This window comes from Capricornis sumatraensis, chromosome 10 (genome assembly GCF_032405125.1).
Source record: "Capricornis sumatraensis isolate serow.1 chromosome 10, serow.2, whole genome shotgun sequence".
In the NCBI taxonomy this organism is placed as follows: domain Eukaryota; kingdom Metazoa; phylum Chordata; class Mammalia; order Artiodactyla; family Bovidae; genus Capricornis; species Capricornis sumatraensis.
This window is the reverse complement of record NC_091078.1, coordinates 56,551,136-56,570,307: the sequence shown is the minus strand read 5'-3', so window position 1 is coordinate 56,570,307 and position 19,172 is coordinate 56,551,136. Positions and strand designations below refer to the sequence as shown.

Below are 19,172 nucleotides of genomic sequence, written 5' to 3'. Positions count from 1 at the left end.
AAAGAGTGATTCTGGAGGCTGGAGCCCATCACTCCACTGTTGCACAAGGAATGTAGGTTCCTGAGATGAGGCTGTGCCAGTCAACTATCGTCGTGTAAAAAACCAGGAAATCTCCTTACAAACGATGACAAGCATTTATTTCTCACAAGCACATCTACAGGCCTGCTAGGGTTTGGATTACCTGGCTGGCCTCTGGCCGCATGTCTGGGGTTCAGTCTGTTACACCTGTCTCCCCTCTGGGACTAGTGAGCTACAGAGAACACGTTCAAGGCGACGGTCTGAAGTACCCAGAGGGGTGGGTGGAAATACACGAGGCCTGTTTAGGCCTGGGCTTGGAGCTCACCCTCTTCTGCGAATGACGGACACGTGCAGCAGACGTGACACCCTGCCACCTGGCCCCGTCCCGCACTCCTTGGCTCACACAGGCTTTCACACTCCTGCCAAGGTCAGCCCAGAGCCTCCAGCAAAGGAGACAGGCAGGTGCGCTTGAGAACACTGACACCCAGAACATTCATGTTCCCCTCCCCTGGTGACTGGACCCTTGGGACAGTTCAGTCACCCTTTCTTCTTTTGAGAGGGTTAATGACTGGCTCCCATTTAAAGCTCATTTAAACCAGAAACACCAAAACACAAATAGAAAGCCCCCCACTCCAACCTCTGGGGGACAAAATGATTTCCTGAGGTCAGACAGATGTAAAACTCAAAACCCAGCTCTATGCACCATTTGCTGTTTGAGTGACCTTTGGCAATTAAACACATCCTCACCTGTACCAGGAGAATGGCAACACTCACGGGAGCCCCCCAGGTCCCCTCAACACTTCTGTGACACGGCCTGACTTCCAGCTGCCAGCCAGCACCCTCATCTCTCTGCCAGGGGACTCTCTCTGCCCACATACATGGCAGGGCAGGATGCCCAGTGGATACAGACCCAGCTCCTCCTCCCTCAGGCAGGGGAATTAGGAAGCGTGTGTCCTGCGCTGGCCCGGAGATTGCATCCCAGTGGCCCAGGCTGGTAACTCATGAGGAACATCCACACACGTGCTGCTTTCCCCTTTCTCTCTTTCCTGCTCCCCACTGGTGTTCTGGAATAACTTTCAAAAGCAACTAACCCAAATGAAGAAAGATACCAAGTTTGCATGAAATGAGAGAATATATAAAAGTGCCCAGGCCAACCACATTCTACTATTGACTCACCCACCCCAACTGCCAGATAACAGATGCTTTGAAAGAGTGAGCCACGGCAGCTACATGTATACATGGACGTGCGACCCCAGCTCTCTCGCCTAAGGGCTCTCCTCCTGCTTTCTGACACCCATCGGGGTGTACAGAGGAGTCGCCAGGGGTGGCAACGTGGCCCTATTTCACAACATACCTTCTGGGAAAACCAGAGTCCTGGTTCTATTGCATAACTAGCTGAGTTCAATCCCCACCACCTGCATCAGTCCTACCAACTCGCTCACTGTTCCCCAAACTTACGAGGTACCCAGTTAGCAACAAGCTGACACAGTCCTGGCCCCTTATCTATATCTGACCTATCCCTCCCCCTCTTGACTGATCATATCATCATCCATTTTTCAGGTGAGGTTTCCTTTATGACTGTGGCAGTTCTGAGATAAACAGGGCCAGAGTTCAGCTGCCTGGCATGTTCCTGCCAGAGCTGATCAGGTGCTCACGTGGGATCAAAGAAAGGGTCCCCCTCACGGAGCAGAGGGTCCATGCCTCCTGCAGGGACCCGGCCTTTCCTGGGGCCCCTCTTCAAAGGCCACAAAATTGGAAACGTGGGAAAAGCCAGGGAGGCCCAGAGGAAATGTGGCCACGGGCTAGCGGAGATTTCTGTCCAAACAAATAAATTAGGGAGGGAATTAAAACATAAACAGCCCAGCACTTAGCTCACTTAAAATTAAGCTAAGAAAACCCTGAGAGCACAAGTTATAAAACTGCAGTAAGTGACACTGAATCCTTAAACCCCAAATTCAACTGAGCTAAGTCATGCTGTTCAGTGGTCCCAAGCCCAGGCATTAGAAGCTTCTAAGCAGGGAGGCTGAGAAAACATTTTCCTTCCCAGACTCTAAGTGCCCCTTGGTGAGGAGCTCTCAAGACCACGCTGAGGGTGCACCCAACTTGCCGGCATCTGCCAGGGTGCGTGGACTGGATGAGAAGGAAAACCAGACTTCAGATGTCACAGAGTGACTGAACCCTGGGCCTTCTCATCCCTCTGTCTCAGGACATCTGTCCACGGGTGTGGCCAGGAGCTATCTCAGGAGTCTTATGACCATCTGGGAGCTGCACGGGACTATGGAGACCATTTGAGCCAACCTCTGAATTTTCAGGGGGAGGAAACAGGCCCAGAGAGGGAAAGCAAGTTTCCCAAGGCTGCACCGCATCTGGCAGTGTCAGGAAACTGAGAGGCTGGTGAATTTCAGTCTGAGACTTCATAAAGCTTGGGGAGTACCATGGGCTCTGTGGCACAGATGGGCATGGCTGGGCAAGGCCTGGAAATGCTGTCCCTTCCCACCTTTCTCATTACCTGATCCTCAGACACCAAAGGGCCACCCAGGGACACAATGCAGCCCTCCTGATGGAGTGTGGAAAGCAGCGGGGAGTGTTTGGATGGTGGAAGTCGGTGGGGGGTTGTCTGAGGTGTGACATGGGTTGGGAGCAAGGGAGGATCAACTGGCACTCACCTTCATAGCAAGGGATCAGCGTCCTGCCTTTGGCCTGGAGGTTGGATGGGATGATGTAACAGAAGCCGTGGGGCAGGATGTGGTCTGTTTCATAGTAGATGTTCTTCCAGCGGTGGGCACAGGCCTATGGGACAGAGAGAGGTTCAGAGCAGGACAGTCAGGCCAGGAGGTCACAAAGCAGAGCCCAGCAGTACCAGGCAGATCTGTGGGAGGAGAGCGGCACACAGAGGCTAGGAAGCCACGTTCTCTCCCACCCAGCCCCGGCGCCGTGCTGGGCAACAGCAGACTGTGGGAGCTTGGTCGGGGGTGCCCCTGGGAGGCGGCAGACAATCAACCAACATAAACAGACGAGGAGCATAACAAGTGCTGGGGAGAAAGGACACGGGGTGATGGGCTAAGGATCTAGGAGCAGGGAGGACGGTTTTCACCTGGAGGCCAGGGGCGGCCCAAAGGATGAGAAAGAGCCAAACACCCTGGGCACACAGGGAATATCAGGGGCAGTGGAGAAGAAGGCTTGGAGGGTCAAGAGAAAGAAAGGCGGCCTGTGGGGCAGCTCTGGGGGAGGCTAAGGTCAGAGAGAGGACAGGGGCAGGCGCCGGGGCTCCTGCAGACCTCAAGGATGACGGTGACTTTAGTGGATGCGCCTGTGGAGGGTCTCACACAGGTGAGTGGTGTGGTCTAACTCACAGCTTGGAAAGATAACTGGGCTGCCGAGTGGAGACTGCAGGTAGGCGAGGGTGGAGGTGAATATCCAGGTGAGAGATGCTGCTGCCTGGACCAGGATGGGGGCAGTGGAGAGGGGAGAAGCGGGTGACCTCAGGATGCAGAGGCGGAGCTAATGGGCCTGAGGCCCAAAGGACATGCTGAGAAAAAGCTAGAGACAAGGGGTGCTGCTCTGCCCACAACAGACCCTGCCCTTCACGGCACCACCTGCTTGCCCACTGGAGCAGTCACTGGCCTCCATCAAACTCAAGGCCCTTCAGAGTCACCTGGAAGTCTCACTAAATCACACAGCACTAGGCCCCACCCCGAGAGCTAGCTTGGCCAATCTGCAGGACCCTGAGAATCTGCGTTTTAAACAAGCTCCCGAGTGAGCTGAGGCCACTGATCTCTGGAGCACCTTCAGAAGTTCCTTGTCAGGTTCAGGGCAAAGAATTTGGTTGACCCATAAGAAACTGCTGATGTGTGACTGTTTTATATCATTAATCAGAAGTAAATGTCTGTTGACGGTCTTTTGAAGTAAATTTACATATAGAAAAATGCAAAAATCTCAAGTGTACGGTGCACAGATCTCAAGTGTACGTGTTTGTCAAAGCCTTCTAATGAGTTTTGACAAACACCTACATTTCTGTAACCAAACCCTTAGCAAGACAGAGAGCATTTCCATCTCTCCAGGATGGTCCCTTGGGCCAAGTGGCCTGAGCCCCGCCCAAATAGGTGACATCTGAGTAGATACCTGAAGAAAGTGAGGGAGCAGCTGGGAGTGGTCCTGAGATGGTTAAGAGCTTGGCACAGGTGAGGAGCTGAGACCGACCCTCTGGTCATCTCTGGAGGGCAGTCTCCCAGCACGGGTCGCACGTGCCAGGAGACGCCAGGTAGGGAGACGGTTCTGGGAGCCAGAAGCAAGAATACAGAGGCACATCCATTCCCACCAGCCCTGGACACACCCAGCCTCACATTCAGATGCACCCGCAAGGCTGGTGAGGAGCCAGTCTGCTTCCTGCAGAGTTGTTTACTCTGCCCAGCCCTCCCCATTGCTCGTGGACATTCACACTCAGTACGGTTATCAGGTTGCTACACTCTAGCCAACAGATGCATTTTCTTAAAATACTGCATCTTAAAGTAGTCAGTTTTTAACTTATTTGTTCGTATCAAACACACTGTTTCTATAGGCTGTAACATTCAGCATTTGATTTTCCCAGGTGGCACAGTGGTAGAGAATCCACCTGCCAATGTAGGAGATACAGGAGACCTGGGTTTGATCCTTGGGTGGGGAAGTAAATGGCAACCCACTCCCCTGGAGTAGGAAATGGCAAGCCACTCCAGTATTCTTGCCTAGAAAACCCCATGGACAGAGTTGCCTGGCAGTCTACAGTCCACAGGATAGCAAAGTCAGCCACGACTGGGCACACAGGCAAGCAACGTTCAGAATTTACATGGCCCACATCTGACCTCTTCTGCAACCCTGGAAAGTGGGAAGATGTCTTAGAATTCCCATTTTCTATATGGGAACCCTGGGTTTTAGACAGTGTTTTGCTTAAGTTCCAGAGCTGGTAAGGGCTGCAAACAACATGGAAATCCAGATTTCAGAATCCTCCTTATCTCACTCGAAAACATCTCCAACTTATAACTCCCAATTCCCACCTAAGGAGCCATCAAAACCCACCCTTTGTGGCAGGTCAGGTAGCTATTGTCCTTACAGCCTCCCCAAAAGTCTTAGGACCCCAGAAACAACCTCTCTGAGATTGAATGGGATGACAAGGCCACTGGATGAAGGGAGTGGGGCTCTCCAGGGCCTGGATATCCCTGAAGTCACTTGATGAAAAAAAATCACTGCCTGCCAACCTCTCTGATCTTTATCCCTCCAAGCAAACCACCCAAGGGCCACCGACAAGGCCACTCCCTATCCATGAGAAAGCAAGGGAACTCAGAGCAGCAGGAAATCTCAGCTTGCCCACACTCTGCCTCTTGCCCTACAACAGTGAATGTGAAAAACAATCTCATTATTCCTTATACTGCAAACCACCTCCATCCCCCCAGTTCGGTGCTGTTCTGTGCTTCTAGCACATTTCGACAGACTAAAATCATGTCAAGCAAGAAGCTAAACAAAGCTATCATTCAGTGGATAATCACCCCATTCCACTAAGTTTTTATTTTTATTTCCAACTACATTCTGATAGCTTCCAAACTTGAATCACTAACCATCCAATTAGCTAGTAAATCAATTATCTTTTAGTTTATGGATTTGGCAAAGCCCTAGGGCTTCCCATGTTTTTACTGTATTTATGGGTTAGAGGGACTGTAAAGGGAGGCGGCTGTTTGTCATGGTGCACACTGACTCTTATGAGGATGGACCTTCTGTATTTAATGTCCAGCTTGTTGCCTTTTTTTAAGTGTCATAAACTATTTAAGGAGTGATCTTGGGGAATTCCTAGAAGAGCCAAAGATTGCATTCACAGCAAACTAAACTAAAATTAAGGCATTCTGTGAGGTCAGAGATCAAAGTGTCAAAGGCAGTTTGCATGTAAGAAAACAAGGAAAAGTATCTCTGAACATAAATTACAGAAAGAAAAGACTGTTTAGCCCTGATTATCCTTCTACATACACACATGTCAATCTGACTCCAACATTAAGAAAAATTCCTAGGGACTGTCTCCAAAGCATTAAAATCTCTATCCATCTTTCCAAATGAGTTCTGCTGTGAAAAAGGAAGGGTTGGGGGAGCAGGGAGGAGACAGGGACCTCCAACAGGAAAAAGAGAGCACCCTCTGGAAACAGCAAGACTCACTCCAACTCAGATTCCAGAAAATTACAACAAAAGGGGGAAAGGTCTAGGACCACCCCACATCTTAGCATCTGACATATTTCAAGTTACAAGGGTTGTTTTTGCTACCAAAAGAGTAAGAAGGAAATAAAGAAGCCATTTATTTTGAAGGCCTTTTTGTGGTATGACAGTGTCCTTCCTGGATTAGGGGGGCAGGTACTGGGGCCCCCCCAGACGGCTCTCCCCCTACCCCACCCACCCTCACCATGCACAGATGACCAGAGCTTTTCCCAGGCCTCAGGTCTACCCAGCATAGTCAGGAGCAGACAGGCCGTCAGCCACTGAGAACACGGGGTGCAGGAGATCAGGGCCCTGATACCACAGATCCTGCCCCCCAAAGCAGCTCCCCTTCAAACGGGGGAGGGGGTGGCCTGGGAGGCCCAGGGAAGGTGACTTCTGGGGTTCTGGGAAAGTCATTCTAAGAATGTTCACCTCCTAAAAATTCATCAATATATATACAGCCGGGGAAGGGGCGGCAGGAGCCACGTCGGGCCGTGAAGGTGGCAAGAAGAAGCCCTTGAAGCAGCCTAAGAAGCGAGCCGAGGAGACGGAAGAGGAAGACATTCAAGGAGAAGCAGAAGAAACTCGCCGAGCTAAAAGCAAAGGCTGTGGGGAAAGGCCTCCTGGCCACAGATGGAATTAAGAGATCTGGCAAAAGGCAAGTTGGGGCATTTTTCTGCATGGATGTTACAGCTCAACAAAAAGTTTACTTAAAAAAAAAATCAGGAAACAAAGCAACAGAAGTCAACGCAAAGTATATCCTGTGGCTTTGAAAAAATGGCCAAGATGAAAAGTGGTGAATAGAAAGACAGCAACAGTGCTGACTCTTGGAAAGGAAAGAGCCAAGAGACAGAGCTGGAGAACACCGCTTCCTCCCAAAAGTCAGCTAGTTGCTGTCTTTAGTTGTTGCCTGAGCCTTGCAGACTCTGCTGAAAAACAGAAATGTCAGACTTGAACACTGTGAGCTGCACTCCCAGGTCGAAGAGACAGCTCAGTGCCCATGCTGGGTTTGTTGGGTAGTTATTACCAGAAGTGACTTTTCCCCCTATTTCTTAACCTGTCAGCTGCACACTGGGAGTGTGGGGTGAAAGCACAAGGGGAAGGGGCCTCTAATCCTGATGCTGTGTTCATGTGTGTTATCACTTCTTCCCAAGGGTGATGGAAGGAACCACAAGGTGGTGGATGCGAGACCGGCAGGCACTGAGCTAAGGGCAGCCTGCCAGACAAGCCCAACATCCTGGATCTTGCCAGAGCTGGCTGGTGGGTCTGTGGACCAGAAAATGCCATTCATTATCAAGATTTAACTCTCCATTGCAGCTTTCAAACTCTCTACCCGTTCTTTACTTTGAAATCAACATCAGATGCTACTTTCAAAAAGAGCTATTCCACCTCTCCCACGTCAAACCCAACCTTGGATTCCATTATTATGCTTCCTGGGGATATAGGTGTGAGGCTGACACCCCCAGACAACTACAGAGTTCTCAAAATGTGATTGAATAAAACATATCTTCCTGTTCTTAATTTTAAAATAAACACTTGCCTCTCAGCACGTTTTGACAGGCAGAAATAAGACATGAAAGAAAAAGCAAATGGATATAAAACCTTCAAAACAAAAATATGGACTGGGTCAGCCCTGCTTGTCTCCTAATGTCACCTGTCATTTCCAAGGGGCATTTTACAGCCTTTGTCTCACGCATCCATCAACTGCTTAGAGTCAGCCACGAAAAAGAGACGGCCATTGATTTGGTTTCTAATTGCTTTAGTACTGACCCTCAGTCCCTACATTAGGCCTTCCCTGGTGGCTCAGATGGTAAAGAATCTGCCTGCAATGCAGGAGACCTGGGTTTAATCCCTGGGTCTGGAATATCCCCTGGAGAAGGGAATGGCTACTCACTCCAGTATTCCCACCTGGAGAATTCCACAGTCAGAAGAGCCTGGCAGGCTACAGTCCATGTGGTGGCAAAGAGTCAGACATGATTGAGCGACTAACACTTTCACTTTCTTTACATTATTCAAACACACTTTCAGAAGCCACTCCTTAGAGAGACCTTCTCCTAGAGCTGAGAGTGAAAAGGGTCGAAAATTTGGTCTCTATCCCCAAGTGGTTCCCCTTAAAAAGGACATATATGCACAAAACAAGTCAAGCACATAAAATAACAACATAACGCTGAAATTGTGATGACACAAAGATGCTCGGCTTATTCTTGACAACACCATCACGGAAACAGGCTTCATGGAGGTGGCAGAGTCTAAACCAGGGAGGACAGACTGGACCTGGGATAGGCCTTTCCTGACAAGATGGCATATGTGCAAAAAGCCATGAGAAGAACTCAACAAAAAAACAACCCAATTTAAACAAGAAGAAAGGACCTGAACAGACATTTCTTCAGAGAAGACAGACAAAAGGCCAACAAGCCCATGAGAAGATGCTCAATGTCACTAATCATTCAGTTCAGTTCAGTTCAGTCGCTCAGTCGTGTCCGACTCTTTCCGCCCCCATGAATTACAGCACGCCAGGCCTCCCTGTCCATCACCATCTCCCGAGCTCACTCAGACTCACGTCTATCGAGTCCGTGATGCCATCTAGCCATCTCATCCTCTGTTGTCCCCTTCTCCTCCTGCCCCCAATCCCTCCCAGCATCAGAGTCTTTTCCAATGAGTCAACTCTTCGCATGAGGTGGCCACAGTACTGGAGCTACAGCTTTAGCATCATTCCTTCCAAAGAAATCCTAGGGTTGATCTCCTTCAGAATGGACTGGTTGGATCTCCTTGCAGTCCAAGGGACTCTCAAGAGTCTTCTCCAACACCACAGTTCAAAAGCATCGGTTCTTGGGCACTCAGCCTTCTTCACGGTCCAACTCTCACATCTATACATGACCACAGGAAAAACCATAGCCTTGACTAGACAGACCTTAGTTGGCAAAGTAATGTCTCTGCTTTTGAATATGCTATCTAGGTTGGTCATAACTTTTCTTCCAAGGAGTAAGCATCTTTTAATTTCATGGCTGCACTCACCATCTGCAGTGATTTTGGAGCCCCCAAAAATAAAGTCTGACACTGTTTCCACTGTTTCCCCATCTATTTCCCATGAAGTGATGGGACCAGATGCCATAATCTTTGTTTTCTGAATGTTGAGCTTTAAGCCAACTTTTTCGCTCTCTTCTTTCACTTTCATCAAGAGGCTTTTTAGCTCCTCTTCACTTTCTGCCATAAGCATGGTGTCATCTGCATATCTGAGGTTATTGATATTTCTCCCGCAATCTTGATTCCAGCTTGTGTTTCTTCCAGCCCAGCGTTTCTCATGATGTACTCTGCATAGAAGTTAAATAAGCAGGGTGACAATATACAGCCTTGACGTACTCCTGTTCCTATTTGGAACCAGTCTGTTATTCTGTGTCCAGTTCTAACTGTTGCTTCCTGACCTGTATATAGGTTTCTCAAGAGGCAGGTCAGGTGGTCTGGTATTCCCATCTCTCTCAGAATTTTCCACAGTTTATTGTGATCCACACAGTCAAAGGCTTTGGCATAGTCAATAAAGCAGAAATAGATGTTTTTCTGGAACTCTCTTGCTTTTTCCATGATCCAGCGGATGTTGGCAATTTGATCTCTGGTTCCTCTGCCTTTTCTAAAACCAGCTTGAACATCAGAGGGTTCATGGTTCACGTATTGCTGAAGCCTGGCTTGCAGAATTTTGAGCATTACTTTACTAGCATGTGAGATGAGTGCAATTGTGCAGTAGTTTGAGCATTCTTTGGCATTGCCTTTCTTTGGAATTGGCATGAAAACTGACCTTTTCCAGTCCTGTGGCCACTGCTGAGTTTTCCAAATTTGCTAATCATTAGGGCAATACAAATCACAGTGAGATACCACCTCATACCCATTAGGGCAGTTCTCACACACAAAAAATTAAGTGTTGGCAAAGACATGGAGAAATTGGAACCCTCCCCTTGTACACTGCTGATAAGCATGTAAAACGGTACAACCAGTGTGGAAAACAGTAGAGGGGGTCCTCAAAAAATCCAAAATAAAATCACAATAAGATCTAGCAACCCCACTTCTGGGTTTATATTCAAAACAACTGAAAACAGTATCTCCACGAGAGAGTTGCACACCAATATTCACAGCAGCATTATTCACAATAACCAAGACACGGAAGTAGGACTTCCCTGGCGATCCAATGAATGGCACAGAACTCCATACTTCCACTGCAGGGGGCACAGGTTCGATCCCTGGTCATGAAAATAAGATCCTACATGCCACAGAGCAGGGCAAAAAATTTTAAAAAAAGATGTGGAAGCAACCCAAATATCAATAGATGAATGGATAAAGCAAATGTGGTATATACATACAGTGAATATTATTCAGCCTTAAAAAATGAGGAAATCTTGTCCTATGCTTCAATATGGATGAAACTTAGGGACACTATGCCAAGTGAAATAAGCTGGTCACAAAAAAGACAAACGTCTCACACAAATGGGATCATGCAGTATGTACAGTAGCCGAACTCTTAAGGAAAGAAAGTTGCCTGGGACTGGCAGGGAAGAGTGAGGCTGAATTATTCTTCAATAAGTTTAGAGTTTATTTTGCAAGATGTTAAAGTTCTAGAAGTCTGCTGTACAACAATGTACATATAGGTTACTATACTATACACATAACAGTGGATACCATGGTAAATTTCGTGTTGGTTTTTAAGATCTGTTTTGATGTGGATCATTTTTAAAGCCTCTATTGAATCTGTTACAACACTGCTTTTGCTTTCTGTTTTGGCTTTTTGACCCTGAGGCATGTGGGATCTTAGCTCTCCAACCAGAGACCGAACCTGTACCCCCTATATTGGAAGGAAAAGTCTTAACCACTTGACTGGCAGGGAAGTCCCAACTTCATAGGGTTTTTTTCTTTTAAAGATTTACTTGGGTTTTTGGCTGTGCTGGGTCTTCATCGTTTATAGAAGGCCTTCTCTAGCTGCCGTGAGCAGGAGCTATTCTTCGTTAAGGTGCATGGGCTCCTCATTGCAGTGGCTTCTCCACTTGCAAAGCATGGGCTCCAGGCACACAGGCACCAGTAACTGTAGCACATGGCTCAGTGGTTCTGCCGCATGGGCTTAGCTGTGCTGCTGCCTGTGGGATCTTCCCAGACCAAGGATTGAACCTGTGTCCCTCTCATTGCAAGGCAGATTCTTAACCACTGGACCACCAGGGAAGTCCTCAGGTTGTTTTTGATCACAATACAAAAAAGCCATGAAGAAAGCAGATGCTGCTGGATGCTTCTCCTTCCCCAACCCCCACAGAGTAGCTTCCAAAATAGACGCTACAGTAATTGCATAAACCATGAAAAAATTAACTCTGCATACAAAGAATTAGAAGCATCACAGGAGCATCATACTCCAGCTAGTCCTTTCCAGGTTCCTTGGCTCAAAGGTCCCCCTGATCCTCACCGCTCTTCACATCCACAGAGACAGCCCCTCCCAGTACTCTTTTGCAATAATGCAGAACCCTCCAGGAACAAGCTCTCGGCCACATGGAGGTCATCCTTCCAGGGGGAGGGGAAGTGTTTTCATGGGAGCAGCCTCTGGATCTAGGTTCGGAGCTCTCGGGACCCATGTACTGTGCTGCCACTAGACCCCCATCTCCTTTGTTCTGAATACTGACCTCAGGCCACTCTGATTTACGGTCAGATCAGCTTCTTGTCTTCCTTCCGAGAGGATGACAGACAAGCCTCCTGGGCCTGGTCATGCAGTCAGGGTCAGGCCACCATGTCTGGGGGAAGGCAGATGTTGGAGAGGGTCCAGGGCAGTGGGTGACAGTGATTAAAGGGCTGGAAACCAAGGCAAATGCTGGGCTGGGGGGCTCAGCATGACCCACGGTGTCTAGTAGGGAGGCCCTGTGATGCTGGGGACAGCATCCAGCTGCTTCCTCTCTCCCTAGAGGGGCCCAACAGGGAAACGCCTGATTTGTGCTGAGAGGCAGGCAGAATTCAGACCAACAGCCCTTACCACTGAGAAGCTGAACGCAAAACGGGCTCCTTAGAGAGGGGTCAGAAACACTCTGCCTAGATCCTTAAGGAAAATCTGGTTTTCCCTGTGGATTAAATATACGTGAAACCCCCAGCTTTGCAGCCTGTGGCCCAAAGGAAGCCCTCCAGAAATGGCAGCTAATATTATTTTCCCTTCTTGATCTCATGCCTTTATGACAAAAACATTTATATAGCTTCCAATAAAAGGCCTATGAAGTCAGAAACATAAATACATGTATACATGAACACATGTACCAGGCTTTTCAATGAAACTGGGCACGTTAAGAACGTGAATGTTATACCTTAAGAGAAAAGTGTAAAGGACAAAAGTGGACGAAACAAGACCTCTGGGTCAGTTACAGATTCTGTTGAGGCCACGTTTCCTCTGTGCCAGCCGACGCAGCAGCCAGTGGACATCTGTGACTACTGAGCACCTGCAATGTGGCAGAGTGACTAATTTTTTTTTTTATGTGGACCACTTTTAAAACTCTTTATTAAATTTGATACAACATTACTTCTGTTTTACATTTTGTTTTTCTGGCCAGTAAGGAACATAAGAAAATGACTGGGACGACAAATGTTCTGTATCTTGATGGGTGGGTGGTCACACAAGTGTGTATAAATGTCAAAACCCAAACTGTAATCTTGAGATCTGTGCATTTTATGGAAGGGCTTCCCTGGTGGCACAGTAGTAAAGAATCCGCCTGCCAATGCAGGAGACTCAGGTTGGATACCTGCTGCTGCTAAGTCACGTCAGTTGGTCCAACTCTGAGTGACCCCATGGACGGCAGCCCACCAGGCCCCCTGTCCCTGGGATTCTCCAGGCAAGAACACTGGAGTGGGTTGCCATTTCCTTCTCCAATGCATGAAAGTGAAAAGTGAAAGTGAAGTCGCTGAGTCGTATCCAACTCAGCGACCCCATGGACTGAAGCCCACCAGGCTCCTCCATCCCTGGGATTTTCCAGGCAAGAGTACTGGAGTGGGGTGCCATCGCCTTCTCCGAGGTTGGATACCTAGGTTGGGAAGATTCCCTAGAGAAGGAAACGGCAACCCACTCCAGTATTCTTGCCTGGGAAACCCCATGGACAGAGGAGGCTGTGGAGGGGTGGGGCTATAGTTCATGGGGTCGCAAAAGTGTCAGACACAACTCAGCAACTAAACAACAACAATTTTATGTAAATTATACCTCAGTTTAAAAAGATACCCAGAGGATAATGCTTATGTAATGATAGAAATTTATTAATACAAAGCACTTTCCACATACATTTCATTTGCCCTTTTTCAATAGCCATATCTCAGTACCCTGGAATAGACATTATTAACATTTGACAGACAAAGAAAATAAAAAGACGAATCATTTGTCCAAGCAGTCTTGCAGAAGAGGCAATCTCAAAGCCATGCCCTTATCGCCATGCCACCCAGCTTTGCAAAAGGGTCAAAGTCATTCATTTCCAGGCTGCCACCCCCTCCCCACGGCTCCCCCAGGAGGCCTTACCAGCACACGGCCATCAGCCTTGGGCTGCCGCGCCAGGCTGACCCCCATCCATTCATCATCTCGGTCTTCCCGGCAGGTCTTTCCACAGGGCATGCCCCGATTCTTCCCTGGAGGAAAGACAGAAAAGTCAGACCTGGATTGAGGAACGCTGTGGTCTACTTTCCAAAGAGCAGTCTACAACCCACGTGTTTGTTACTGTCAGTGAAAGCAAATCCCGGTGCCCAGTGAGGCCAGACGATACAAGTCAGGGGTGGAGAAGAGAAAGGTTTAGTGCAGGGCCCTGCAAGGAGACAGGTGGCTCGTACCTTAAAACCCCAAACTCCCAGAAAGCTCTCAGCAAAGGCCTTTCCTAGGAAAGGTGAGGGAGGGGCTGTGACAAACTTCCTGGTGTCAGATCCTTTGTTCCTGAGGTCAGGCCACAATGTTCCCATAAACCTCCACCCAAAGCAACGTTATTCTCTGTTCTGACAAGAAAGGACTCGAGTCCCAAGACTCAACTCTCATCCCCCGAGGTCCAGGCCTGGCTATGAGGAGGGGGTCCCCGAGCAGGCCCATCCCCCTGCCCAAGCGCCGGTCCAGCCCCCAGCCCAGGTCCTCCTGCCAGTGTCCAGCCCAGCTGAGGAGGCGGCTCTCAGCCCCAAGTACCCTCAGGGTCAGGGACCATCATTGCTGAGGGAGCCAGGCACCCAGCACCCAGCGGCCCTCAGGCCACCCAAATGGGGGCTGGGTTCCTCAGACTTCAACCCAGGGAGACACCTGCTGCCACTGCGCTGCAGAGGTTGGGGGAGGCGCCCCGCCTCCTCCAGGCCTGGGCCAGGGCCTGTGGGCTGCCGTGACGACAGTTCAGGAGGACACAGCCCTTGGCGTGTCCCCGGGGCCCCGCCTCACCTGCTGCCTGAGGTTGAGGGCCTGGAGTGCCAGGGAGAAGGGCGACTTCCGCCTCTCACCACACTCTCCACCGAGAAGAACACCGCCCCGCCGACCATTGGCGGAGCGTGACCTCTAACCTTCGCGCTAAGGGTCTCGGGGAACAGCTGCACGTCCGCGCCTACCACATCACCAGCCCATAAATGAGGAACTTGCAACAAGATGTAAATTGACTCCACCACCATGTATGTTGTTTAATTCGTCTGAATTTTTTTCATAGCAGGACTCTTCACCAAGGAAGCAAGGCGCTGATGTATATTACAAAGTAAGCTTCTTAATTTGTTATGGACCAGTAATAGCCCACAAATCAGTCATGGAGAATGCCATGGGCACCTCTCCTATTCTGCTAAAGAGAAGCATGACAATTCCTCATTTAATAAAAATAATAGAAGATCTTGAGGAGAAAGGACTTTGGCAAAATCGAGGACTCGAAGTGATGACTACCGTAAAATAACTGCTACTTTGAGAACCGACTCTGTACCAAGCACAGTTCTGTGTATTCACTTCTATTATCCCATCGGTCCTCTCACAGTAATCCCGTGAGGTAGCTACCATCCTTCTGATTTTACAGGTGAGGAAACTGAGGCCAAAGAGGCTCTGAGACATCCAGTAAGTCCCAACAAGTAACAGGCAGAGCTGGGCTCCGAACCCAGGCAGATCTGACTTCCAAAGATGCTGAACTTTCCACCAGACCAAGGGGGCTTTTAAAAACACCTATCAATCATATCTTTGCCTACTTAAATCATAAAACCTAACGTCACTTTTAATGGCCTCTCATCTTGTACGTATAACAGAATCCTAACACCTTACCCCAGTTCACCATGCCATCCTCCCCTGCGTCCATGGTCCCCTGCTCACCACTCCAGGGATGCTGGGCTTGCTCTGGATTTTAAAATGCCGCAAACTTTCCTCCCATTGGAGATTCTGCCTCCAGCACCTGCCCAGCTAAACGCTGGGGAGGTGTCAAAGTCCAATCTAGATCAGATCAAATACTCACCTCCCCTCTTCTCTGATCTTTATTTGTTTTAATGTCTCTTTTACCTACTAACTGGTAAGGCCCAGGATAGTAGGATCTTTGTTTGGTATATCCCAGTGCGTAGGAAGTAACAGGTACTCAGCACATGATGAATGGATGGGTGGATGGATAGAAGGAAGAAAGGAAAGAAGGAAGGAAGGGAGGGAAGGAGGGAATGAAGGAGAGATGGAAAAGTGAGTGGATAGTTAGGAAGGAAAACAGGACAGTATGAGGATGGAGAACCCATCCCCATCTTGGCAGTGAAAAATCTACCCACCTCGAGCCATGTCCAGCTCAGTGCATCTCCGGTCGGGGTTGGTGTGGACTCGGCACTTAAACACAGCCCCAGGGGACTTCACTGAAGTGCTGTACTTGGAATCCGCCTTTGGTGCACCCACAAGGACCCTGCGCATCAAGAATAAAGGGCATTCGGTCACAACCCAGTACCAGGCAAGTGCAGCCAATGCTGAACCCTCACCCAGTTGTGAGTGTGTTGTCTGAATGCTGTCTGGGAGATGTTCCCCAGCATTATGCGGTGCTGAGGGTGGTGGGCTGGGGTGGGGGGGGGAGAGGCAGAAGGAAGGGCCTCCTACTGTGAACCCGTCATGATTTTAATGTGCCCAGAGAAAATCTGAGTTTGCTTGGGAACACATACCACCAAAGGGTTCCTATCCAGAATGTATAAAGAATTCCCCCAAATCAATAACGAATAATAGACCAAAGACTTAAACAGATGCTGGATGAAAGAAAAGTGGCCAATACACATAAGAAAAGATGCTCGACTCTATCAGTCACCAGAGAAATCCAAATGAGACACCACTTCACATCCTCTAGACTAAAACCAGGAAGACTGAAAACACCAAGTGCTGGCAAGGATACGGGGCCCCGGGGACCCTCACCTTTCTGGTCAGGGTGTGAACGATCACAGCCACTTTGCAAAACAAACCAACAGCTCCTAAGAAAGCTGTACAGAGGCCTGCCCTCGGACCCAGCAATCCGCTTTCTAGGAACACACCAGCAGAAACGCACGCATACATCTACAGGAGACACACACAAAATACTGGGTCTGTAACGGCCCCAAACTAGAAGAAACCGTAAGAGCCATCAATGCTAGAATACATAGCTAAACTGTGGTGTAGAAACAGAATTCCATACAGCAATGAAAAATCAATGAACAGTCAACTGCAACCTCAAGGACAAATCTCACAAACGCTGCGCAAAAAATACAGGGGACAGTAGTGTACTCAGTGCCTGAGTCCGTTTATCTGACATTCAAAAGCAGGTGAAATTTAAGGGTGGTGTTAGAGGTCACACTGACCTCTCGGGAGAAGAAGAGGGGGTATAACCAGGAAGAAGGGTTTCTGGAGGAAGGTGCTTGAAAATGTTCTCTTTTTCAAACTGAGTTGTGTTTATACAAATGTGTGAATAATTTAAAATTGTGAAAATTTATTAAAAATTTTATGAATAAACAAAAAATGAGTTTAGAAATGTCATTTCTACTGTGTCCCACTCTTGCTCCAAGAAGCAGCAACAGTGTGAAATTATAAACCACAACCTCTAGCCCAAGGCACACCAGAGCTAGATGAGTTTGCCTACAACAGGGCAAGAACGTTGCTGTACGTCCTTCATCTTGAACCAAAAAGCTGCCCCAAGGATGTTGCTTCTGATCAGTTGCTAAGTCGTGTCCAGCTATTTGCAGCCCCACAGACTGTAGCCCACCAGGCTCCTCCTAGCCCGTGGGATTCTCCAGGCAAGAATACTGGAGTGGGTTGCGATTTCCTTCTCTGGGGGATCTTCCCAACCCAGGGGTTGAACCTGCATCTCCTGCTTTGGCAGGCAGGTTCTTTACCACTGAGCCACAAGGCAAGCCTGCCCTGGAGATGAACCATCATCCCCAGCAGGACCCTACTCCCCAAGACGTGCCGAGACGACAGAGAGACACATTTGGGTATAGAACATGTTACAAAAACAATTCTGACCTAGAGTTTTGTGCCTAGTTTCTGAAAAGTAGTCAATGGAAGAGCTGTAGCAGAAAATACCAGGCACCCTTGGTCAGGCACAACTGGTGCTGAGCTACAAGGACCTGTACAAAGAAACTTTAAACAGAATCCATGCTCATGCTTAAAGAGCAGACAGTGCCAAGCCATTTGCTCAGTGGAACGAGAGCCTATATCTGATTCTGTGAGTTGCCCATATCTCATGCAGCCCAGAAAGGAAATGCAATTCCCCTCCCGACAGTATCAGGCATGTTATGAAAAAGCTCATGTCCCACTGGCCTGGGAACGGAATGCATTCTCCTTTATGCATCTCTGGACAAGGTGACTAATAGCACAGGTTAGAAGGACATTATGCAGCCCTCCTAGGGCAGCAGAAAGCGGAAGCAGGCTCCTCTCACTTGTTTCTGAAAGCCACCTTCATCTTGGGATCTCAAATGTTCACCTCAACCCTGGTCTCAGAATAACACTGCTCCCCTCTGACACTCCGGCTGAGCAAAGGGGTGCAGATCCTCAGATCAGACCACGGAGGACTGAGACCCTCAGATGGTCACTCAGCAAAGGCTGGCAGAGCCCACAAGGGACACCTCCCTAATCTGCTCAGAGACATGGTGTCAGGTTCATAAGGAGGCACATGGGTCCCTGTGCTCAGTCCTTCAACCCCCAGGGAACAGGAAGGGTCTCCTTACTGGAGCCTTTCTTTCCAGCTCAGTCTTAGAGAGTCTGTATATCTGATCCTGTGAGGAATCGAATCACACCACACTGGGTGTGAGAGGAGCTGGGCCCCCAGCAGTGGGGGTTCCTATAAGCTGCCTGCTGCTGCTCAGTAACACCCCAGGATCTGCAACCCCCTGACCCCGCACCCAGTGCTCCCGGGGCAACTCCCAGCCCCATTCTCACCACGACGGGCCACCGCTGCAGAATCGCAAGCAGAAGCGGGGCTGGAACCCACTGCCTCTGGAAATCTTAGCAAGCACTTCCCCGAGCACGCCACACCACCTCCATCACCCACACGAGGGCAGTTGGGCCGATCCACGGCTGCTCTCAGTCAAACGCAGAATGACCCTCTGAAGGAAACTCCAGTGAGAAGAAAGCCACATTAAGGGATCAATTTCCCCTCTGGCTTTGGGGGCTGGGCTTTGGAGTCACCGGAGCCGGCCAAGGGTGGCTCTCTCCAATGCTGGTTGTGTTTGCACAGGTGACAGTAATTAGTAGTTTGCCATCTCTACGCTGAAACACACACCACCTTTCCACAAGGCAGACTGCAGGAGCTGGGGAGCATCAAATTCCTCCTTCACTCCAAAAGCCCCATGGGACAAGGCTGCGTCTCAGAAATTCCCACCAACTCCCAATTTATATCAGCACAGTGAATAAATGCCAACTGCAATAGATGCTGCTAAAAAAAAAAAATTGCAAGAACTAAATAAGGGGGAGAATTCAATGTGTACAAAGAATGGGGAATGGCTGCAAGAAACAATGGCAGGGGATTTTCCTGGTGGTC

The 19,172-nt window shown here is 49.0% G+C and overlaps 1 protein-coding gene and 1 pseudogene across 1 annotated transcript in view; one reads left to right on the top strand and one right to left on the bottom strand.

Annotated features, from left to right (window-relative positions):
* Positions 1-19,172, bottom strand: part of ITGA9 (integrin subunit alpha 9) — a 367,113-nt gene that overhangs the window by 332,766 nt on the left and 15,175 nt on the right. Inside the window, exons 2-4 of the mRNA XM_068981673.1 lie at positions 15,955-16,082; positions 13,736-13,842; positions 2,685-2,808 (exon numbers count right to left, since the gene is read on the bottom strand). Of these exons, the coding sequence (XP_068837774.1) occupies positions 2,685-2,808; positions 13,736-13,842; positions 15,955-16,082 (359 nt within the window). The remainder of the gene's footprint in view (positions 1-2,684; positions 2,809-13,735; positions 13,843-15,954; positions 16,083-19,172) is intronic.
* Positions 3,304-7,437, top strand: LOC138087252 (translation machinery-associated protein 7-like; annotated as a pseudogene).